Raw genomic sequence first — 25,281 nt, forward strand, 5'->3', positions numbered from 1 at the left:
ACCTCTCCCTTCTTTCAGGTTCCACTGACTTTCAGCTTCTGGGCACTCCCTCTGTGGTTTTGCACCTGACTTTCATTCTGCTTATAATGTAATCTGGATTAAAGCCCAAACTGGTTCATTTGGGCCACACCTTAACTGAAATAATGTTTTTTTTTTAAGATTTTATTTTTATTTATTTATCACCCCCCCCCCTTGTTGTTTGCATTTGCTGTGTCTATTCATCTTCCTTGTTTCTTTAGGAGGCAAGAGGAATTGAACCTCTGATGTAGGAGGGAGGGGCCTAATGGCTTGAGCCACCTCCAATCCCTGCTTTGTTGTGTCTTTCATGTTTTTCTTCTTGTGTCTCTTGTTGCGTCATCTAGTTGCATCAGCTTGCTGCACCTGCCTGTAAGTCAGCTCACTGTCTACTTTAGGAGGCACCAGGAACCAAACCAGGGACCTCTTATGTGGAAGGCAGGAGCTCAAGCACTTGAGCCACATCTGCTTCCCTGAAGGAATATTTTGAAGAGATCTTATTTACAGTGGGTCCACACCCACAGGAATAGATTAAATTTAAGAACTTTTTTTTCTGGGGTACATAGGTCCAAACCACCACAGCATACCTGAAATTACTTTCCACTTCAAACCTCAGAAGAGTAGGAGCAGACTACAAAATTGGTGCATGAAAAAGCTGACACTTCAAACTTCAGTGTGAATTTTCTCAAGGTTGTCAAACTGACAAGCATAAAATATTGTGTAAAAAAAAATTGTGCCCATATTAAAGAGCATATCCTTCTAAAGAGTCTCTTGTAAGAATGCTTTCTTCCCTATTTTGTTAGAAAACTTAGAATAATACACTATGTGTCTATGTGTGTGTGTGTATATATTTCAGCGCATATTTCCTAAAAACAAGGACACTTTTCTACCTCTCCCTAGTACAGGCTAAAATTCATGTAGCTCAGTGATTGAGCACCTACTTCCCATGTACAAGGTCCTGGGTTCAATCTCTGGTACCTTCTAAAAATTTTCTTTTAAATTAAAAAAGTCATGTAATTAACATCTAAACCACAGACCCCATTCAAGTTTTAACATTTGTCCCAGTGATGTGCTTATCAACACAAAGGCCCAATCCATGGTCACACGATTTAGTTTCCATGTCTCTTTAAGTCAACTTCAATTTGATTGGAACCCAATCTTTCCTTGTCTTCATGACCCTGATATGTTTGAAGATTACCGACCAGTTGTTTTGTTGAATGCCCCTCAATTAGGGATTGTCTGGTATGATTAGAATCAAGGTATGCTTTTTTCTGCAGGACTATCACAGAAGAAATGCTGTGTTTTCCTTGGTGCATCTTATCAAATGGCACACAATGGCAATCTGTCCCATTACTAATGAGGTTAACTTTGAATATTTGGTTAAGATGGTATCTGCCAGGTTTCTTGACTGGAAGTTTGCTATTTTTCCCTTTGCATTTAATATCTACTTGTTGGGAAGATACTTTGAGGCTATGTAATATCCTGATAGGACAAAAATAATATCCAATTGGACAATACAACAGCTAAAAATTTTATACGAAGAAGCAATCAATTCAGCCTTCAGCAGAAAACTAACAGATCTTCAATAATGTATTTGTTAGTTACATTTAAGAAATTCAGTATTCCTAGAAAGATTTTTCAGAACCTGCACAGGAGAAAAAGAGAATTTCCATAATACAAACACTACAGTTTCTTAAAGGTAAATCTACTCTTATTTCTATAGGTTATAGAATTGGGGACATTGGATATGCAAACTTTAATCTCTGGGGAAACTCTGAAAAATAAGTAGTATTTGCCTTCTAGCTATATGCTTGAAGGTGGCATCCAAAATACATGCATACTTGACTCATCTGATCTTTCTTGTTTGTGTGTACATATATGCGTGTGTGTATATATATGTGTGTGTGTGTGTGTGTGTATATATATATATATATATATTTTTTTTTTTTTTAGGAGGTACCAGGGATTGAACCCAGGACCTCGTACATAGAAGCAAGTGTTCAACCAACTGAGTTATATCTGCTTCCCAATGAGAGATGGTTTTGTCATTTGTTTGTTTCTTTTTTAGGAGGTACCCAGGACCTAACCCTGGGCCTTCCTTGGACATGGGAAGCAGGCGCTCAACGACTTAAGTTACATTGGCTCCCTTGTTTATGCTTTTAGCAAAAGGCTTTTAACTTAGATGAAACAATAAGCCAGGTTTACCCTGGCCTGAGTCAGTGGATTACATTCAAAGTGATCTAAACAATGTCACGGGTCCATGTAGAACATCCTCTAAAAGCCACATCAGTCAGTGACAATCCCTTGCCCAGTCATGAGGCTCACTTTAAGTGCCCCGTTGAGAGGGCTTCCGGGAACTCCCATGAGAGAACCAACTGTAGTCTTTTTTAGTTAAGGTTTTTTTTTCCCCCAAAAAAGCTTTGTGTTTGTCTGAAAACAGAAGACCAGCAATGAAGCATTCTTCCTCAGGTCAGAGGAATCTGTCCTTATGATGGCATAGTCTAGGGAAGTGGATGTGGCTCAAGCGACTGGGCTCCCATCTACCATATGGAAGGTCACAGGTTTGGTTCCCAATGCCTCCTGGAGAAGGCAAGCTGGCACAGCAGGCAGGTGCAGAGAGCTGATACAACAAGATGATGCAGCAGAAGAGACACAAAGAGGAAAGACAAAGAGGGACAAACAAACCAGGGAGCTGAGGTGGCTGAAGTGACTGAGTGCCTCGCTCCCACATCGGAAGGTCCCAGGATCGGTTCCCGGTGCCTCCTAAAGAGAAGACAAACAGAGAAGACAAGCAGATATAGAAGAATGTGCAGAGAATGGACACAGACAGCAGACAGCAAATGCAGGTGGCAAGGGGTAGGGGGTATAAATAAATCTTAAAAAAAAAAAGGTTACAGTATATGCTTTGGGGTTTATGATAAAAAGAAATTCAAAATCAATTGTAATTTTCCTTTCTTGTACCTGGCAAACACAGTGGTAGAAACCTTTCCTGAGGCAATATTTAGCCATTTGGGTTTGTTGCTGTGTGAATTCCCAGGCCTGAGTGAAGGTTCTAAAAATGGACAGTGATGCATTTCTACTCTCTCTCATTGCCGCAGATTTCCATTTCATAATTAAATGATTCTCTTGAGAGAACAAAATGGAGCTGGCATGCAAAGTTAGGCAAGAAGGAGGGGGAAGGGACAAGGTGGGTGAGCCAGAGAAGAAGGGTCGTTTGGGGTGTCAGATCCAGGTGAACCTGGGGTAGAACTCAGGACTCCGAGGAGGCGAGTCCGTGGAATTGAGTAGCCCAGGAGGTGGGAAAAGGGCGTGAGGAGAAATCACCTAACCTGGGTGACTGGCTGTTCTCTGAGGTGGGCTGTCTGGGCAGGTTGGCTGCAGGTAAGGCCAAGAATCACCTGGACAGATTATGCCTGCAGGTAGTTCGCACATGTCTAGGGTGTTTATGCCTTACAAACACTGCTCCTCCAAGTCAGACACGTCCCCTGCATCCAAGGATTACTGCATTTTAACTCCAGAATCTCTCTCAAACCAGAGGCTTCTCCACCCCCATCCCCATCCCTTTGTTCAAAACCTCAGTGCAATTCTCAGACACCGGAAGACGGAGCAAGGTGTCCTTTCTCTGAAATCCACCTTCAGTTTTCCTTTCTTTAGCCAGAACAACGCCACTGGCAAACACTATTTTCTGTGTGATTCTTGGAAATAGCCAAGCTTTGCAGCCAGCAAATTTTGAAGGACCTCTCTGCTAGATGACCATCCCATCCCGCTTGGCTACTTGCTGGTCCAAAGTGTGTCCCGGGCAGCTTGGCTCCAGGGCATTGTGAGGGGCTGACCTTGCCCTCCTGGCCTGGGCTGGGTCACAGGTCCCCCAGCCAGCAGCTGGGCGGGGTTCAGGGCGCAGCCGCCCTCCTGGCGCGGGTGGGCAGGGCAGTGCCGCGATGCCCCTGCTTCAGCGCTGGCAGCCTGTCGGTCTAGGGTGCTAGAAGCCCCATCCTGTGTTTCCCCCTTACTACCCCAGCTGATGGCTTACTGTTTATGAGAATCAACGATTCGCTTGGTAAATTCCCAAAGCGTAAGGCAAGTGCCAGATCCTGAAAGCTGCTGAGGAGTCCTGCCCTCAGAGGAGATGACAAAAGGGGTAAGGATGGGAAGGGAGGCAGGGTGGGACTAGATGCAAAGTTGGCGGAGCACCTGCTTCCTCCTTGTCGCCTGTGGGCTATCTCCCGCCATCAGGCCCTCACTGGACCGGACCACCGCCACTGCCTCCGAATCCCTCCCCTGGTGGACATCTGAGAACTCTAGCTAAACGGTGTGTTTAAGTACTTAAATGGCAAAACATTAAAAAAAATTTTTTTTAAGTTTCTAATCTTTCTGCCTTCCATCTGCTTTCTTACTAGGGCATTTAATCAGAAGGTACCCAACTGTTTCAGATTAAGATATTACAAAGAGTCACTGCCATCCTGCCTGGAGGGTGAAATTTATTCTTCCAATTTTGCTGTTTCTTCTCTTGTTTTTATCTAGATTGCAAGATGAGTAAGATGCCTGGCAATAAAACCACGCAGACAAGTAAAACAGATGACATCCATCTGCAGTTTTAATGAAACAAGATAAATCTTGAAAATGTATGCAGATAGATCTACACTGCCACTGGGCATAAGAAGCTGTTCTGTTTGTTGAGTGAGTTAAGTTTTACATAAACGTTAGCTTCCTTTTTCTTAATCTTCCAAAATAGAAAAAAAAGATGCTTTGCTTGTCACTTTGGGTATAAAAAAATTGGCTTGCATCTTATAAAAAATAATGAAGATTTAGGATTTTCTCATTTTTTTCCCACTTCTTTCTCTGCCTTCTTCCCCACCTTACCCAAGTCGACAGTGTGGGTTCCAATGAAACAGTCAATATTCTACATTGTACCACGGCTTAAGGGAATTGTTTGCTAGTAAACTAGGTATTTCTCTGGGTGTAGTGTTACATTGGTTCAGAGAAGATTTTTCAGAAGAAAAAACTGAAATAAAATAAATTAATTCGCTAATAAGAACTACTGATAACCAATTCTTCACTATTTCCCTGGCACTCAAATGTCTGCTATTCTCTATAAATATATAAAGATAAGAAAGCTACAAATAACCAAAAATTTGAACCAAGAATGATCTTATAGATCATTTAGAAACAAGTTATAAGACTCTCAAGGTCAAACAGTTAGCTAATGACTCCGTGATGACCAGAACACAGGTCTCCCAAAAATCATCCCTTGGCTCTCACAACTCAGCAACACAACTTCAGTCCAGACACTTTTAGCCAGAACTTGCCCACAAGGAACGACCGCAATGTTAAGAAATCTGAAAATGTACCCATTTTCTATGCATCAGTGAAGCAGGGCAGTCATTGCCCCAGAAAGTCCCTAAACTAAAAATAATTCATCTTTAATAAAAGCTAACTGGAAGAGGGAGGGAATACAGAGGATAGGTGTCCATCCATGTGAGAAACAAGAGCTGGGAGAAAGTAAGCAGAGAGAAAAATGGAACGTGTCCAGAGGGGGCCTGAGGGGCGGTGGGCAGGCAGGTTTGTAGGGGACTTTCTAAAGGCAGAGAGCACCTGCACAAATACGGAAATGCAAGACCATATTCGTGTTCCTCTTTCTTCAAGAGGAGAAAATGAACATTCAGATGCTGACTAAAATTTCCACCAGAATTTTATTCTTATCCCCCATTATGGCGCTAGTAATTTTTATTTACTGACTTCCTAACAGAAACTTATTATTAGGTTAAACCGTGTGGAATTCCCAGTATTCAACCGTTTTAACCTCTAAAAACGGCCCTTTCATACGGGTTCTACCTAATTCATTATCTCTAATTTCTAATCTTAATGTTTCAAGATTGGTGTTGTTATTCCCATTTACAGAAGACAAGATGCAAAGAAAAATAACGTGCCCAAGGCAGAAATACCAAAAAGCACCAGGGTTCTGCTCCAGGTGCCTCGGGTGACCTCTCTCTAAACAGCTTGGCCTGGAGTCATCTGGGTTAGCTCAGGAGCACAGCTCTCCAATCTTCAGGTTTAGTCTAAGTTGTTTTTTTATTTTTAATCAAAGATTTTTATTCTTCTGCCAAACACAATACTGATTTCTATCTACAATTATATTTTTAAGATAAGAGATGGTACATCAATTGAAAACATAGTTGAGCCTTGAGCTATTATACTTTAACACACTGATTGAAAAACCTAGACCATCACTGTAAAGATGTTAATCATTGTTGGCCTTAAGCAATGAATGGATGCAGCTGTATGGTGACTTATCCAAAAATGCCTTGTAGCACCTAACACACTGCTGACACACAATCTCAAAGTCAGAATCATTCCCATAATAAGGAGCTTCAATAAGTTATTTTTGTAGATCATAGCTCCAAGGAGTTCAATTTTATCTTTGCCGTTTTCAACTTGATTTCCTTTTCAATTCAAATCTCTCAAATTGCTTTCATCCATATACAGTATATACTCTTCTTTGGTAACCTACTAGGCAAGGGGATTCATAGAAATATCTTGCTTTTTCATGCAATTTTGCCCTTCATAACCAGGAAGGTTTCCAGTTTCATATGTGGATGTTGCAGCACTTCTATCCTTCAATATTCAATCAAATGTGAATATTTTGATCAGCTACAAGTTTTTTGAAAACTGCTCCTGCAATGGGTGATCAACAAATGTTACCCAGACATGCAAACAGCACAGACTTGGGCTCCGGCTCTGCCATCTTCTTAGGTGCAAAGAGAAGGATAGAGTCTAGTAGTCAATTCAGTTTTGAAACTGATTTTACACCTCTAACCAGCTTATCATCTTGACCAACCAAATAACTTACCTGCACTTGTATTAGTCTTCTAGTATGTAAAAATGAGAGGTTTGAACTCCAGAATTTGTAAGGCCCTTTCTTTGCTTTCTAAAATTCAGGCAATAATTATAAATATAATAAATGGAAGTTTTACTTTTTGAAAAAAAGGTTGGTTTTTTTTTAATCATAAGTGTTCTTTGGAAATTATCTAAAAATACAGAGAAGTTCAAAAATGGAAAGAAAAAGTCTCCCCTTCTCCTCTAATCCCATCCTCCAGTATAAACCTGGGTGGTCTGTAGCCATCTGGAATTCTGCCAGATCAAGCGTGTGACGTTGACATTCTGAGACTCAGTTTTTTGTGTGTGCAAAACGAAATAAAATGATGTCCCACAGCCTCTTCTTAGGGGAAGATGAAAGACACTAAGGTAGGTGAATGGAGTTCCCCTGTCAGTTTTGCATGAGGTTGCCGTTTTCACACTGCTGGGAACCCTAACCACATGCTTTCCTCTCTGGAGTGTGCCAGAATACCCACTGGGTAGGGAGTGGCGCGCAACTGCCCGAAAGATCCTGCCAGCCCTCTTCCTCTCGGGCGGTCTCATGAGCAGCAGCCTTCCTCAATCAGTCAAGGCAACCAAGGTTGGGCGTCCTTAAGATAATCAAATGGCATTAGACAAACAGAAGTCGCAGCCAGATTGTGATTCTACCTAAGTCAAAATTCTTACAAACCATCTCCCATCTCTGAGTCATGCTTGTTACCACTCCTGATAAATCAGACCTGGGGTGGCAGGGAGACGCTAGTGAGTCTGCGGTGTGTGCAGGGCTTCACTGCAGCTCCACCTCCCGAGTGCTTGCCCCCTCAAAGACGCAGGCCTGTGAGTCAGGTGCCTGTTTGAAAACTCTCCTTTCCTCAGCACCCCCTGACCTCCTGGTTTCCCCTTTTTAGCCCTCACTCCCTGGGTTTAGAGTTAAGAAGTCAATAAGCAGTTTAACGGGTGTGGAATTTCAGTTTGGGGTGATGAAAAAGCTTTGCTAATGGATGGTGGTGACGGTTGTGCAATATTATGAATGTAATTAATGCCATTAAATTGTACAGTTAAAAATGGTTAAAATGGCAAGTTTTATGATATATATACTTATCACAAAAGTTGACTTTTTTTTTAACGTACACACAAGCATTTAATATTAAGAGGAGCCCACAGGATCATCTAATAATTCACAATCCTGAACATAGTTGAAAACAGTTGAAGTTTCTGTTCCATCAAGAATATGAGAGTAGGGAGCTGATGTAGCTCAAGCAGTTGAGTTCCCCCCTCCCACAAATTTTGCAAATTAAGCCCTAAACTGATACTGAAAAATAGTAGTTTCCTTCCTATATGACAGTCTCGTTTGCATGGTGCAAGATACCTCCTTGGTGAGCAGTTCTACGCTGTGCCCACCAAGGGCTAATTATTTCTGGCACCTTGTTTACCCACAGGCAAGGCAAACAAAGAGGAGCCACTTTCTTTTAGGAGAGTTCCCTCACTGGGAAATACCTCAGACCTACCACTTTATAGGCTAGAGAGGGTTTCCCACATCACTTCACTTTGTGATTACCCTCAGAGGTACAAAACCACCCAGACTTCTAATTTTCATGCTCCTCAGCTGCCCCTAATAGGGGGAGGACAGAAGCCTAATCAGAAAAACAGGAAAAATAAAATCAGAAAGTGAAACCTGCAAGAGGGCTTTTGTCCTACTTAATCAATCCATCATGAAATTTTATTTGAGTAAAACAGAAAACCCAAAAGGATTATGCATTCCATGAAATTTTATCTGCCCAGTTCTACTGATATTCAGAATTGTAGTCTCAAAAAAAAAGAAGTTTGAAACATAAACAAATACAAATCCGAACCCAATCTGGGAATTTCTCACTAGTTAAATTCCCATTTGCCTAAAAGCCACAGAAGTAGAATTTCAAGCACCCCTTGCCCTCTTGTCATTCTTGAGAGATTTGGCAAAATGCATAAAAATTTAAACAGACAAAATAGAACCCCAAGTTTTATTTTCGCTTTGAATGGCAAATATAAAAATAAACTTAAAAGTGGCACAATATACTTTATCCACCATAGTAACTATCAGCATAAAACAATTATCAGCATAAAACAAATTCTTGATCGGAAATGCTAAGAGAAAGACAGAGTAACATGGAGGGTGTAAAAAGAACCTCCAGGAGTTTAAGAAACCTGGGTACCTTGAGTCAATCTAAGCAAAATCCAAAGTCCGCAAATTACAGTAAAAACTATTCAGTTTTAACCAACATTTGGTAGAAAATCTTCATTAATGCTAGTAAAAGAACATACAAAGTAATATCCCAAGGAAAGCTGAGACCTTGATATTTTTTCTCTCTCACAATATTAATTTACAGCTTAGCAATAGCCAGGGTGGAGGAGGAAATTCCTTTGTTCACAGCCCCCTTCCCCCAAATGCTTTTTTTTTTAAAGAGGTCTGTGTACAATGCATTTTTCAAACCTATTGTTGGGGGTGAGGGAGACTCAGATTTTTTTCCTCAGAGCTAATAATGGATCTGATTGCCTTAAAGTCATTGAGCAACTGGATGGGAAATACCAACCGGCAGAGAGAAAGATGACGCGCCTTCAACCTAAATTCTAGAACACCTTAAGGCTCCTTTAATAGAAACATATTTCATCAAGTAAAAGTATCCATTCTTCTTCTCAACTTTAAAAAGTTTTCTCAATTGTTACTAGAAAATGAAAGTATTGCAGTACTGGAGATGAAAGGAGTCTAAATATAAAGCCCTTAACTGAGAGAAGAGTCATGTTTTAGAGAGCAACACTAGCTAAATAGACCTGTTATTTCCTAAAGAGAGTAGAATCTAGCAACCTCCACCCCAATTGCCAAAGAGTTTTAGGATAAAGTGAACTCTCTTGACAGTTAGATGAACATTATCCACTAACTGTCATTTTCCTTCCTCATTCTAGAGCTTCCCAATGATAAGAAAGCTGGTCCATGTTTATTTTTATCAACAAATTATCTGATAAAAACATATGAAGAGCTTTTTCTTTACTTGACAATGAGAGTATACAAAAACTGGGATGCTGTGTTTGTTAAAAGTACCATAATCTTAAAAGGAAAGATAGAATAGGGACCATGAATATTTGTAAAACTGTGGCAAATACATATATTAATATATACAGTTACAGTAAGAGGACAAGAACAATATATTAAAAACAGCCCAACTGACTGATATTTAGTGAGCATTATGTTGCTTCCTCTTTATTTTAGAATTTAAATGAATAACATACATCCTTTTACACTTCACACACTGTAATTGGAGATCAAATGCTCCTCAAGTCAAAAATAACTGGATATCATTTCTTGCTTCTGCAAGAACATTCTAGTCCTTACTGAGCATGAGCAAGTGTTTCAGCGTTCTTAAATCCACTGGCAGCACTACCATCTACTAATTCCTCATCCCTCTTGTGCAAGGTTTGATGCTAGGGTAGAAGTGCCTTAGCTTTCTGCACCTGCCTGGGCGGGGCTAGCAGGCAGGAAGTCATGTGGCTGTCACAGGTATCCAGGAGCTGGCCCTCCACCAGGATGTCATCTTGCTGGAGTGACACTGAAGCCCACTGCTGGGGCAAGACCTTCAGGGCCGCCACTGCTGTGCTTCCACACTCTGCAACCCACACGTTGCAACCCGCACCTTTTCTGACATCCTTGGCAGTCTGAGGAAATGGCAAACTCCAAGAAAATGTGTCTTTGAACCTCGCCATGTGCCTCGTACTGATCCTACAGAGGCCCTGGTACCTGGCACTCTGAAAGCCAGAGACATTTCCTTATTATGGAGTCCCCCATGGCAAAAAATACAGGGCACAGGGTAGTTTCCACCTTGGAAATGTGCTTGGCCATTAACTGAGTGTGTCCTTGTCCTAAATCCCTGTGCCTCAGTTTCTTCACCTGTAACAAAAATGCATAGCAATGGATTTTCCTCAATGGGCTATTATGAGGGCTAAATATAAGAATAAATATGGTGCTTGAAATAGAACTTGACCTTCAATAAATATTCATTGTGAAGGATCAGCTTAAGCCCAGACTTTATCACAGCATATCTGCTCTATGGTAGATTGAATTCACTGAAGAAATATAGAAATTTGTGCTTTTTAAAAGTTAACGCCCTTCTAAAGGAAGCTTGATCACAATTTGTGGATGAAAATTGGACCATGTTAAAGGTTCAAGGCTTAAATTATACTGTATGTATATTGTATTATGTCTTCCTCTCTCCACACATACTGTCCTTGGTTTGAACCTATTCTTTGTAAAGCCTCACCAATTGTTACTTTGTGTTTGTCTAAGTATTTGCAGCTGCCAATTGTGAAACTATGCTCACTAGCATTTTTCCAGTATGACATTGAAAGGCATAATTGGTGGCAGAGGATTTAATGGATCTTGCAAGAGATGGCATGACATCATCGAGAGCAAGAGGTCTCTGGAGTTCATGATACCTGACAAAATACAGTGAAGGTGGGGTAGGTAGGGGCTAAGGGGACAAAGGTCTCTGAGGAAAGAGACACAAAGTAGAAACTGCCTTTTAAAATTAAGGGACCCAAGAAAAAAGAAAAAAAGAAAAAAAAATTAAGGGCCCAGGACACCTGATGGTCAGACAATTTAAACAGGTGGCTTAACCATATTCAAAATAAAAACACTCACGGCTCAGTCTACTCTCTCTCCTCATGGGAGAGGGCAGGGGTAGTTGTCTCAGCACGGATTCTCAGAGAAAACAAGGCAAGGGGGCGAAATATATCATGTAGGCCAGGTCTTAAGCAATTCATCTTACCTCCCGGAGCTTCAGTTTCTTCATCTGTAAAATGGATTTAGTGGACTGTACCCTCAGGGTTGTTGTGAGGCTAAAAATAAGATGAACCTGGCCCAGAGGAGGCATTAATTAGACTCACAGATGATAACAACATGAAGTATAGTAGGCTGGTTCTGAGATGCCCCAGCTCTCCAGTTTTCTTCCCCTCATTTATAAACATTTTAAGACTGATATTAAGATAAATTCTTTTTTTAAAAAAAGATATATTGGGAAACGGACTTGGCCCAGTGGTTAGAGCGCCCGTCTACCACATGGGAGGTCTGCGGTTCAAACCCCGGGCCTCCTTGACCCGTGTGGAGCTGGCCCATGCGCAGTGCTGATGCACGCAAGGAGTGCCGCGCCACGCAGGGGTGTCCCCCGCGTAGGGGAGCCCCACGTACAAGGAGTGCACCCCGTAAGGAGAGCCACCCAGCGCGAAAGAAAGTGCAGCCTGCCCAGGAATGGCGCGGCCCACACTTCCCCTGCCGCTGACAACAACAGAAGCGGACAAAGAAACAAGACACAGCAAATAGACACAGAGAACAGACAACCGGGGGGAAGGGGGGGGAATTAAATAAATAAATTAAAAAATAAAAACAAAAAAAAATAAAAAAATATTTACTTTACATTATTTATTTATTCCCCTCCCCCCTCCCCTGTTGTTTGCACTCGCTATCTGCTTTCAGGTTTCCAGGTTGCACCGGCCAGCTTGCCTTCATCAGGAGGTCCCGGAAATCGTACCTGGGGCCTCCCATATGGTAGACAAAGCCCAATCGCTTGAGCCACATCCACTTTCCCAAACTTATTCTTAATACTCATTTCTAAATTATTTTCTCAAAACAATTACTAAAGGAAGCAGATGTGGCTCAAGCAATTGGGTTCCTGCCTACCACACGGAAATCCCGGGTTGAGTTGTCAGAGCCTCCTAGAGAAGACATGCAAGGCAGTAAGCTGACACAATGGGCAGTTGCAGCGAGCTGACACAACATGATGCAACAAGAGACATGAGGAAAACAAAATGAGAGACACAACAAAGCAGGGAGCGGAGGTGGCTCAAGTGATTAAGCGCCTCCCTCCCACACTAGAGGTCCCAGATTTGGTTCCTGGTGCCCCCTAAAAAGAAGACCAGTACACAACAAACAGACACAGCAAATATAAACAAGGAGGGGGTGGGAAGAAATAAATCTTTTTAAAAAATTACTAAAAATCAACTATTAGGTACCAGGCGACTACTCCTCTCTTTTTCTGACCTAGCTGACAATCCTCCATAGCAGCTGCTCTTGTGTCCCCTGTCCCCCACGTCTCCCCATACTTCCCCACTGCATTTCAAAGCCCTCTGAAGCGGATCAGCTGGTCTCCTGAAGATATGTTGCTCCTGCCTAAAGCCTGGCACTCTGGCTCTCCTTTCATTTATATGGCCCCACCTTCCCATTGTAAGAGATAATGAAAGTTATGGAAAGAAGACACATGGAAATTGCAAAGAAGTTTTCTTTGCCTAGGAATGCCTTGATTATAAACCCAGTTTGGTTCCCCCAGACTAATCTACTTCATTAACGTTCATTAAACAATAAGAGAAAATGGTTGTTCTAATACCAACAATTGAAGAAAGTCAGAAAACACAAGGCAATCAAGAAAGAACTTTGTTTTATTGTACTGAAACTCAAGAAAAAGCAAGTTTAATCAAAGTAAAACAGAAAGGAGGTAGAGACATGTAGCAATACTGAAGGGGACTCTCAAAACTAGAGACTTCTGATGATAGGAGCTCTTAGTGGGATCTAATTTCACTTCAAAACCTCTCTCCCCCTTCTTATACAATGGGCACACTGGCTTCACGTCCTAGACATGACGCAAGATGATTTTCAACTCACACACAAAAAAAGGGGGGATGGGGGAAAAGAGAGGAAAGCAGAGAGGGAGGCAGAGGAGATGGAAGAGAGAGTCCCGTGTGTTCTGGGCACGTATCTGAAGGCAAAGGGAAAGAGGGAGGTCGGTGTCTACTGGGAAAGTGCCTTCAGTGTGGTGGAATTAAAGGAGCTGAGGGGAAAGAAAGAGAAGGGGGAAAAGCAGCAGACAGAAGGGAGAAGTGGTAAGACTGGGCTTGGGCTGTTGACCAGTCTTTCATTTATTCCCTTCCCTCCCCCACCTCCAGGTGGCAGAGCTGACCCAGCCCAGTTTTCCTGGGAGCCTGTAGTAGTACAGAGGCCAGCCCAAGTCTTAGAGTAAATCAAGGAATTAAAATATACTGCTGGGTGAACAGGTGGACACTCAGTGGATGCTCAGAAACAATCCCGCTGCTTCCTTGCTTGGTATCATACCAAGATACCCTCCAAAGTCTAATGGAAATCTTTCATGCTGCAATTTCAGCTCTTTTTCTCTGTTCGAGTCCCTATAAAAAGATTCACATTTGCAGAGCACAGCGAAATTTATACCATCTCATATAAAATGTGCATGCTAGAGACACATGTATATCTGAAGCTACAGAAATGGCTGGCTCAAGGTTTCTCAATGTCTGCCCCAGTAATGCTCTGGGCCCTTGGGCGGCGCTCTCCTGTACTGTAGGACATTTAGCCACTGTTGTGACCACCAAGGCTGTCTCCAGACATTACCCAATGTCTCCAGTTGAGAACCACTGGTCCAGTTGTCTAATCCCAGTCCTGAGGTTGGCCACTTTTCACAGAGGTAACTGCCGAACCTTCCTCCGCTGTAACAAGGACAGGAAGCACGGGGGATTTTGGTAACATGCAGGTTATGATCACGGAGGTCAGGGATGGAGCACAGGATTCTCTATTTTCAACAGCATCCCAGCGGAGGTGACTGCCGCAGGTCCCCGTGCACTGGGGTAGTAAAAGGGGAGAGCTGGGGAGGAAAACTGGCCCTGACATCATGTTGCTGTGGGATCCCTGGCCGGTCACTTACCCCACGACGGCCTCAGCATCCTCATTTGAAAAATGGGGGTATTGTAAGGAGTAAGTAAAATTATGAAGAAAAAGCAAACAGCTTGGCAATGGGCACTCAAAAAATGTTAGTTTCCTCTCCCCACCCCTTCCCTTAGCTCCTGCCACCACTCTGCCTAGGAACCTCAAGATCAACTGGTCCTCGAGGATCACAGGGAATCCCTAGGATAGAAAACCCAGTTCCATTCTGAATGGTGGTAGGAGGGGGAGGATTTCTTCCCTTTTTGTTCATCTATCTTATGCTCTCCTTCTACACTAGTCACACCATAACATCTGTCATCCTTTCAGAGGCTGTGAATTATTTTGATAATGAAACATATGATGAAAAGAATATTTCAAAACAATGTACACATTGTGATTTCATGCAAAACAACACCTCCCACTCTCCAGCCCATCTGTGTACCACAGTTATTGCTGCTTTGAACTTTTTTCTAAAAGAAAAAGGACCCAAACAGGAATAAATGCAAGCACTTTCGATATGATCTAAGTTTCCAGTGCAGCTTGTTCAACTTTTCCTTCCAAAATGAATAGATACTGCTGATCTCTAAATGTCTCCGGATTTACTGCCATTCTTTGCAAGGATAAAATGTTCTGGTGCAAAATACTAATCTGCCAGGTTAAATACAGTCTTAGATTCACACAGAACACAGTACATGGACCCTTGATTTTAATTCATTGGCAGAGAAAACATTTAAATCCAGGGTTATGAAGCACTGGGATTTTATATATTATTAACTAAAGATTTATTCCTTTGGAAATATCACTTTCCCATCCCCTCCTCTCACATGAAAGGGGCTAAACAATGATGCCTTTCTCTGTTTATAGGTTGTATCACAAAACTTAAAAGAGGCACTGCGCCAAAGTAAGTTTCTGCATAAATGATGTCATGAGAAGCAAGCAGACACAGTCAGCCAGGCCGGGAGAGGGGCTGTGGTCGGCCTTCCTTACCCTTCTACACACACTTCACCCAGGTGCTGGGCTCAGGCCGGTCCTGGGAGCAGCAGAGGCTGAAGACAGGGAACTGCCGGGTGGGGGGTGGGCAGGTGCTCCCCTGACTCAGGGGGACAGGATGGACGTGGGAGGAACTTTCTCTTCAAAGAGCTAGGTGTGGATGACTCAAGGGAGGAATGCACAACTATGTGATTATGCCAACTACTTGACTGTGTACTATGGATTCAGTGTATGCTTTATTGATATGTATCAATAAAATTGATTTGTTAAATTTTTTTTTTTAAAGAGCTAGGCATGGTGCACATACTCGTCTTCTAACCAATAAAGGAGACAAACACCTTAAAGCATTGAAGTACAGATGGTAAGCTTTATATCAGAGTTAACGTTCTTGCACATGGTATCTGTACTTGGGGTGGTTGCATAAGTGCATATCCTTGTCCTTAGGAAACGTACATGAAAGTTATTATGTGTTCAAGGAACATAACATACAAATTACTCTCAAATGTTTATAAAATTGATTGATGGATAGAATGACAATAAATGTGGCAAAATGTTAAAATTGGTGGATCTGGATATCTAGAGATGTATGTTGGAGTTCTCTATATGGATTTTGTATCATTTTTTGCAACTGCCCTATAAGTTTGAAATTATTTCAAAATACAAGGTTTGGGGGGAAATAACCAACAAAACAAAATTTTTAAAAACGCTATTAGTACTAGCAAAACTCTCCTCTAAACTCCATACCCAACCAACCCAGGGCATTCTAAAGACTGGGAAAACTCCAGTCCAATCCCCTCTGGCACCCCAGAAAAAACTGCTTGAACTTGACTACTTAGTTTGATTCTGCACAACACTAATCCTTCTCTTTCAAGGTCCCCTCGAGAAAGCATGTATAAAACAATGAAACACATCATTATATAGTTTGAAGACAGGTTAATATTTCTGGACCTGCATTTAATACATTTATACATTGACTCAACGTCTCACCAATCCCCCTTAGCTGATAAGGACTTCAAGGGAAAATAACTCAACTGGATCCATAGACTTATTGGAGTAGTTCTAGGATCTCCTCTGGGTTCTAGGGGTGAAATCACTCAAGACCTAAGGCAAGTAAATCAGGATTTATCATCTTACTTAACAGGTCACCTGATTCTTATCTCCTGACTGCAGTACAGGCTGGTGCCCTAAGGCAATGAGTTCTCATCTTGGTTTGGCATTACCAGGACAGCTGGCTGAAGAGGTGGATTCCTCCCAGATGTTTGATCCTGTCAGTCTGCTCCAGGGCCCAGGAATCCTTCCATGGATCCTGGGGTGACTGGAGCCCACATTCATTTATCCGCCCAAGTGAACAAGGCAGATTGCTAGGAAATAGGGTTTGGGGTGTAGGGCCGAGACCCTTAAACAGAGTGTAGGCACTGGATAGTCCCTGGACCGGAACTGGACAGCTCTCTTCCACAGAAATTTTGTTGAGGCTGTCCCTCCAGCAGATACCAACTGGAAAAAGCTTTTCTCAGAGGCATCACATACTGGAGAATGTGCTACGATTTTCTGCTTTTTAAATCATGTGGCTTGTTAATCCTCAGCTAATTTTTCTAGCCAACTTGCTTCTTTAAATGTAAAAATTCACCCTAACCCAGGACCTCGGTGCTGGCACCTTGCTACCCATACCTCTCACACAGTGGAGAGCTACAGACCAAGAGTAGAACATACACTCCATATGTGTTTGTTAAAAAAAAAAATGATTTGTACTGCTTAAAAATGAGCTGAAAATAACATTTCTGGTATTTCCAAGCAGCAAACTCCATTGCAAATCTGTGAGAAGTTAAATGATAAACAAAAAAGACTGGATTAGCTAGGCTTCTCAGACTCCTCTGGCAAATTAAATTTTCTGAAAACCTTTTCTCTTTTTAACCCTCACTGCAAATTCTTGCTAAATACATGAATCCACTTTCCTCCCTTACTAAACAGTAAGCTCATGAGAGCTTGCAAGGAATTTGCAGTGATTTGGGTTGGGAGTGTGTGTGTGCGTGTGTGTGTCACACTGGCATCCATCCCATTGTGCGATGTCACTGGCCGAGGGTAAAGTCCAGGACTGGGGTGCTGATATGGGGAGAAGGACTTACTCCAGGTGTGCACGGAGGCAGCAAGGAAAGAAAAACAGAAAAAGCATCAAAGATGCAGGTCAGCTGTTTCAAGGTGTTGGGAGAGAAAGGATATCAGCCAGACTGCCCCAAGTCAAAAGCGGGGGGCTTTGGTGGTAGGGTCAGCCTTGGAGAACCCCATGCTCAAAGCTTCCAGATCTGACCAGTATGTGGGATGAATAAACTGAAGACACCTGCTGCCCACTTGCTGGGATTTTTAAAATTACCTTTAAAGATCTGTTTTCTTACCTCTCTTTGGCTAATTTAAAACATTCGATTTTGTGGGAAATACACTATGTCCAAGGTATTTCCAACGATATCTCACTTAACGCAAGTCTTGAAATTGGTTTTGGTATTCCCATGTTTCCAGATGAGAGAACTAAGATTCAGCATACCTGAAACGCTCAAGATCGCACAGAGCTTGGCAGGGGTGCTAATGTGGTTTGATGATGTCATGGTCTGGGTAACCGGGGCCTCACGTTTTCTGGAAGTTGGCTCTGCTCACCCTGTCTGCTCCCAGCAAGCATCAAAACCAACCACAAAATCCTGCCCACACCTAAGAAAACAAAGGGTCAGAGGACATCAGCCTCCCCCACTGACTTCTGCAGCGCTCTCTGCTTCCGTGGCATCCACAACGTGACTCCCTCAACCCAACATGTACCTTCTCCAGACTTACCGTGGCCCCCCTCAAATCTGTCCAATGGAGGCCCGAGAGCACTGGTGACCCTAGATGGAAAAGCTTATAAAGAAAGTAAGTGTCCTGAGGGGGGTGGGGGGGGGCGCCAAGGTCCTTCTCCCATACTGCCTCCTCAGTCTCTGAATTCCCCTCAGTGGGAAAAGAGAATCCCTCACTGAACCCTGGAGAAAGCAGCTCCTGTTTTTTAGCAGGAAGAGGGGATGATTTGATTGATTTTTCTGGCACTCCACTTTTTATTTTGTTTATTAGACGGTACTGGAGATTGAACCCAGGACCTTGTACATGCAAAGCAGATACTCAACCACTAAGCTACATCCACTCGGCAAGGCTCTCCACTTTTGAGAGAACTCATGAAAGAGCAGAAATAAATTCTGTATTGGGGATTTTAGGTTCTAAAAATCCCACCTCCAGAGGCTGTCCTGGAGTAGCTGGTCCACATTTACACTTCTACAATCCTTTAAAATCATAATTCATGTCTATGCTAATTTCACATTGAGGTGACAAAATCCCAAATTGTCCAGGGAAAGATAACAGCTATAGTCACCACATTAAACTCATGAAGGCAAGAAGGTAGGCTAGTCATTCATTACTTCTGAGAAAGACTTAGCAACAAAAGTGCAAACAAGTAATAATAATAATACTAATAATACTAATAATAATAATAGGGAAGCAGCTGTGGCTCAAGCAATTGAACTCCTGTTTACCATATGGAGGACCTGGGTTTGATCCCCAGGACCACCTGGTAAAAAAAGAAAAAGAAAGGTGTCCCATGAAGCATGAAGAGGCAAAGGCCCCCACGTGGCAAAGAGATACACCAAAAAGACAGTGACACAACAAGATAAAAATAATAATAATAAAGCTTAGTTTAAAATTCAGTTATTGTGTTGCTTAGTATGCCCCAGACCTTAAATCTTCTAGTTAATAAAGTAGTATTAAAAATCACATGTACGGAAGCAGATGTGGCTCAAGCAATTGAGCTCCTGCCTACCACATGGGAGGTCCTGGGTTCAGGTCCCAGTGCCTCCTAATGAAGACAAGCAAGATAGCAAGTTGATGTGATGGGTTGGTGTGGAAAGCTGGCACAACAAGATGACACATGGGAGAGACAGGGAAGAAAACATAATGAGAGGTACCACAAAGCAGGCAGCAGAGGTGCCTCAAGCAATTAGGTGCCTCCCTTACACATGAGAGGTCCTGGGTTCCATTCCCCCTGCCTCCTAAAAGGAAAACAGACAGGCAGTGAGTGTAAACAAGCAGGGGGTGGAGAGAAATAAAGAAATTAAATTAATCTTTTAAAAAAATAATAGGGAAGCAGACATGGCTCAACTGATAGAGTGTCTGCCTACCACATGGAAGATCCAGGGTTCAAACCCAGGGCCTCCTGACCCGTATGGTGAGCTGGCCCACGTGCAGTGCTGCTACACGCAAGGAGCGCCGTGCCATGCAGGGGTGTCCCCGCAAAGGGGAGCCCCATGTACAAGGAGTGCGCCCCATAAAGAGAGTTGCCCCGTGTGAAAAAAGCGCAGCCCACCCAAAAGTGGACCCCCCCACAAGGAGAGCTGACGCAGCAAGATGAGGCAACAAAAAAGAGATGCAGTTTCCCAGTGCCACTGGATAATGCAAGTGGACGCAGAAAAACACACAGCAAATGGACAGAGAGAGCGGACAATGAAGGGGGGGAGAAACATATAAAATAAATCTTTAAAAAAAATTATAGTTTTTAAAAAGTCACCTGTAGAAACTCTATTTTTCTCTTTAAGCAAAATGTTTGATTTTCCTTTTGGAATACCTATCATTTCAACTTTCCATATAATGCATTCCTGAACGGTGAATATCCCAAACCTGCAGGATAGTCTTACATTATTAGAAGGAATTCTCTAACTAAGAGCTTAAAAAAAAAAGTAAACTCCCCCAAAAAAAGGTCCACAGAGGAACAGCCTCCCTCAGTCTCAAGCCAGAGGGCTGTCAGGACAGGGAGAGGCTTGAAGCTTAAGCTTTTTTAGCTTCAGGGAAAATCTGCTTCTGAGTTTTGTGTTTACATAATATAAAGAAAACAATGTAAATTTCTGGCAAAACTTACTACCCAATTACTTCAAATTTTCTGTAGCTAGCACAGGATGCTGACATGGATCATCATCTAAGTCACCAAAGAAACGGTGACTCCCGTGTATCTCAAGATTAAAGACCAACCATTAAAGATAGAGCTCTATCATCAATTCCACCAAGGTTGAGAAATTTACAAAGATTAAAGGAACCCAACTGAACACATCTTTTTTATCTTCAGAAGTAAAACTGTCATCGTACTCCTCTTTCAACTATCAAAACCCCCAACACAACCACAACCTCCACCCACATTCCATTTCATCTTTATTTGAAACACTTCTCATTGCCCTAGTAAGCAGAGAAGAGTGATTGCAAATGTGATAGAAATCTAGGACATGGTTGTTTTCTATGATAAACTATTAAAAGCTTGAGAAATAAAAACCACCAGGGGATCAATTCCCCCTAAAGTGATAACTAACTTAAGACAATCTGCTTCACCTTTTTGGCTAGCGATCCTGCCGTGACTGAGTCAGAATAAGGTACTTACGAAAGTGAAATTGATTCTGACCACAGTCCACCAACATTTCAGGCGGGAAGTAGTGCCAACTGTCAGGCCAGAATTGTGAGATAATGGGTATTTCAAAATGCTGGTCCTGTCTCAAAACTCCAGACACTCCCTCTCCTCCAGCACCTCAGCATCCCACGAAGAAAATGAACTGAACTCCACCCGCGAGAGCAAAGCCTTTACCCAGAAACAAACTGAACTGAACTCCACCCGCGAGCGCAAAGCCTTTACCCAGAAGCGGCTCAGCCCTCAACAGTGGGTTGTTAAGAAAGTGATTGGGAGACCCAGGCAATATCACTTTTGTTCTGCCTTGCTCATGCCTAATTTTATGTGCAGCCCCAAATAACAGCAGGGTCCACGTGACTTCTGATGTGCCCACTCAAAGAAGATGCCCTTTAAGGAAAGCAAGGTCAAAACAGGAGGGGCAAGGCTGGCAGGGGACAGCTGGCTTTGCAAATGCTTCAAGGCAGGTCTTAATTCTTAAAAGGCTTTCTATTGAAAGAAACCGAGTACACTCTTTACTGGAGAGATCTCATTTCCAGACACGTTCCTTATCAAATTGTATTGATCACGCAAGGGAGACTGCCAGATTGGGAGAAAGAGGAGTGTGTAATTAAAGTGGGAACATTCCCAGGAAGAAAAGTGTGATGCTTAAGTGAACTCCATTTAATCAGAACAAAGACAAGGAAACAAATCCCCTCGGATTACAATCGCGGGGGTGGGTTAGTATTTAGCCTCCAGGCGCCTGTGAAAATGTGTTTAGACACAAGGACACTTCTTCAGAAGGTAACATCGCGGGCACAGGAATAGAATATGGTGTGTTCGTGTATGTAGGTGAAGTCCCTTTTTGAAGGAAAGCACATATAGGAAAACGAGAGGAAGTTGGCCCACATTATTGGCGCTGCACTTAAAACTGCTTCAGGGGATGGTACTAATTTGTCAAAGTCCGACCACACCGACTACCAGAACCAAACCACAACGACCCCACGCGGGAAACCTGCCTTACCAGGTCTGGGGAGATAATCCCTCAGTCCCTCTAAACCTAGTTCCCACCCCCTTCCCCGCTCTATTGCGCGAGGTGGTGGGAGCCCTAGCACTGTGGCAAGAGGAGCGCGGCCACGGGGAGCGCAGGCCGCCTCCTGCCTCCACCCAGCCCGGGCCTGGGCGTTTGGCTTTCCCCGGCCCCGCCCGGGGGCCCACCGCAGGTCGCCCTCCCAGGCTCCCGTTCCTCACGGGCTTTGTCGCGGCCCCTCTAGCCCACGCCGCTTCTCTGTGCCTCCGGAGACCTCCAGTATCTCCTTGCTCCCATTCCATCGGCAGTACCGGCACCGACGGCCCAGCGCTCGGCACCACGGTGCGCCCCTTCGACCTTTCCAAGGGTCCCCGCGAACCGCCCCGAGATAGACCTTCCGGCGTGATCGCGGATAAAACGCCTGGTCCCCAAAGCTGGGGTCCTAGCCTCACGCCACACTTCTCCGGCTCAGCTCTGAGCTGGACCGCCCCCTCCCCGCGTGGAGAGGCCCTCCTCCGGCATCGCCTCCCGGGTTCCAGCTCCCGGGATCCCAGCCCGAAAAGGCTCTGGCTTCCCCGGGGACCCGGCCCTCCTGGGTCTCATTCCGCCGGGAAAGCGCCAGACCTCGGAAAACGCCCCCAGCGCCGCCATCCGAGGACACAGCACCTAGCGCCCTCCTCGCGAGCCTGAGCTGATGGCCCCATTCCTCACCGTCCCCGGCTCGGAACAGACGGCCACAGCCACATTTGATTTCACTGCTTTATCCCGTACAAAGCCCGGCTGTGTCTGGGGAGGTGGGATGGAAGGGCAGGGATCCCTAAGTGTTTCTAAGGGGTAGAGAGGAGATTAACTACTCAATAAGGGAGCCCTAGGCTTGGCCCGCCCCCCAAACTAGGAATTCAAATTCACTTGTCCCTAGCCTTTTCCAGCCAGGTCCCCATCCCCAAACACACCCCGCTTGGCTAGAGTCATAGAAAGCGCGTTAAAACCCGCGACGCTTCCGAGGACTCCCCAGATCTCCAGCCCCTCCGCCGCCGCCTCCTCCCCACGCCCGAGGCCCCAGCACAAGCAGGGTGTCCCCAGGACAGTTTCCCGGATCGACGCACCCAAGCTTGGACACCCACCTCTGGGCGCCGGCTCCCAGAAGCGCAGTCCTCGGGCTCGGCTCCAGAGCGGCGTGGCCACAGCCTCCTCCTTGGGGCGTCCGAGAGATTCCGGGGAAAGCGCCTTCGGCGGCCGCGGCGGCCAAGGGGCGCGCTGGAGGGCGGGGAGCCAGACCCGCCCGCTCCTGGGCGCCCGCCCCTTCCCCGCCTCCCTCCCTACGCCCCGAGCCGGCGACCCGCCCCTGCGCAGCCATCCACCCACATCTTCTCGCCGCTGCTTCCGCTGCTTCCGCGGATTCTACGCATAAACCTAGACATGAATGAATGAACGAACGAATGGAGGGGTGCCGGGATGGAGGGATAGGGGGAGAGGATGGAGAGGCCGAAAATTTTAATCGGGGAGAAGGTTGTCTCAGGCTACTTGGACAGGTGTTCGCGCCCGGGTGGACGTGTCGGCGAGGGTGCATGTGGTCGTGTGTGGATATGTACACATGTGTATATGAGTGTATGTAGAAGTGGGTGCGTGGGTGGGCGCACCCATTAGCCTGAGTTCCTAAGCTCATCTCTTCCCCGGCAGCGCGACTGGCCCCTGAGTAAGTACGGCCACTGGGAGGGATAAGGAGGTGTGAATCTGGGATCATCATGGGGCTCCCGATGTTTGGGGAGCCCTGTCTGAGAGCCCCTTAAGTGGTCCAGGGGCCTTGGCTCACCATAGCCTTCAAGCCGCCCTCCCCGCTGCGGCCTGGTGCCCCAGCGCGTGTCCTGACAAAGCCCGCGGTGGGGAAGGCGGCAGCCGATACCCCGTGTGGGGCTCGCCTGGGCGGGTGGCCCGCGGGCCCTCCCTCCCGAGCAGGCTAAGATTTCATTCTGTCACCCCCTCCACCACCATGAATACTTAACTAACGTTCAGGGCCCTGGGAAAATGGGCCGTCTGGAAATCCCGAGAAAGGGGGCCCGCGCACACACACAACCCACAAAGAAAACGTGTTTTTTTTTTTTTAATACGCAATCGCCCTACTCGGCTTTAGGGCGCTTTTTCTGCCGAGCAGTAGAATATAAAGGCAGATTTCTTAAAGTTAACTTTCCAATCGGTACAACCAAAGTTTTCCATTTTCCCAATGATTGCGTGTCTCTCCAGCTTCCCAACGTCAGCGCCCTTCGCTCTCCCCAGGGAGCTTCCCCGCTGGGTTGGTCTGCCCCTTTCAGATGGAGCCCCGAACAAGGCCCCAAGGGGTCCTCTCCTGGCAAATCTGCATGCCAAATACATGGGCAAAGACAGCTGCAGGGGTCAGATCCTCCTTTCCTAATCCTCCAGAGTCCCTGATTGCCCACACTAAGGAAAAGCTATCTTTGGAAGGGCCACTGTGAAGACCCATCCTCAGTAACCACATTTAAAAGGGCCCTCCAGGCAAACAGCCTCCTGCCTCGAACTTTACCCACGGAAAGGAAGAAGGCCTCCCAGAGACACCATCTGTCAAGAAGCTTTTACTCGGCATTTAGGAATTGTTGCACCATGCTTTTTGTACGTTTGTCTTTTAGGCTATTGAATTTCAATACATTTTACTGAATTTAGAGTCAAAAGCCCCAGGCAGGAATCAATTTCTTTCTCTTTCCCCTTTCCTCCACCCCTCACCCTTTTTTTCCCCTTTCTTTCTTTACTTCTTTCTCTTTTTGTTGGCACCACTTGTCACTGACTTAAAGAGTTAAGTATTTGGAGGATGCCCTACATCCTAATCTTTTTAATATTTTAATATTATGTAAAAAACTCACTTTGAAATGAGCATGTTTGGGTATCAAAGTTATATATTTATATAGACCCTGGAAGAGTTGTAAAATGACAGCAGCGGTGAAATTTTACAAAGAGCATTCATTTTGACAAGTGCTTCATCATTCTTTCCTCGTGTATTCCTAAATTAGAATACATGTAAAATTTACAAATCAAAGTTTCTTGCATTATTAGAAAGAGTAAAGCAAGTCATAATTGTCTCTAATCTGAATTACTTCTTTCCTAAAATGGTATCAATATTTTGTTAATATTAAGTTTAAAGTTCTGGAATATCCTACAGAAAACTATTGAGAAAATTTGGGAAAAATGTATACTCAAAAGGTATTAATTTACAAAAGCATTTACTTT

At 44.3% G+C, this 25,281-nt stretch overlaps 1 protein-coding gene across 14 annotated transcripts in view; it reads right to left on the bottom strand.

The window, feature by feature from the left end:
* The window catches only part of PALM2AKAP2 (PALM2 and AKAP2 fusion), a 488,418-nt gene that overhangs the window by 84,966 nt on the left and 378,171 nt on the right, over positions 1–25,281 (bottom strand). The window contains exon 10 of one of the 14 annotated variants that reach the window (XM_058302549.2): positions 11,664–11,750. The exons of the other annotated variants lie outside the window; for them this stretch is intronic. Coding sequence (XP_058158532.1) covers positions 11,664–11,750 — 87 coding nt within the window. The remainder of the gene's footprint in view (positions 1–11,663; positions 11,751–25,281) is intronic. 14 annotated transcript variants of the gene reach the window in all.

The sequence above is a fragment of the Dasypus novemcinctus genome, chromosome 8 (assembly GCF_030445035.2).
Source record: "Dasypus novemcinctus isolate mDasNov1 chromosome 8, mDasNov1.1.hap2, whole genome shotgun sequence".
Classification (NCBI taxonomy): domain Eukaryota; kingdom Metazoa; phylum Chordata; class Mammalia; order Cingulata; family Dasypodidae; genus Dasypus; species Dasypus novemcinctus.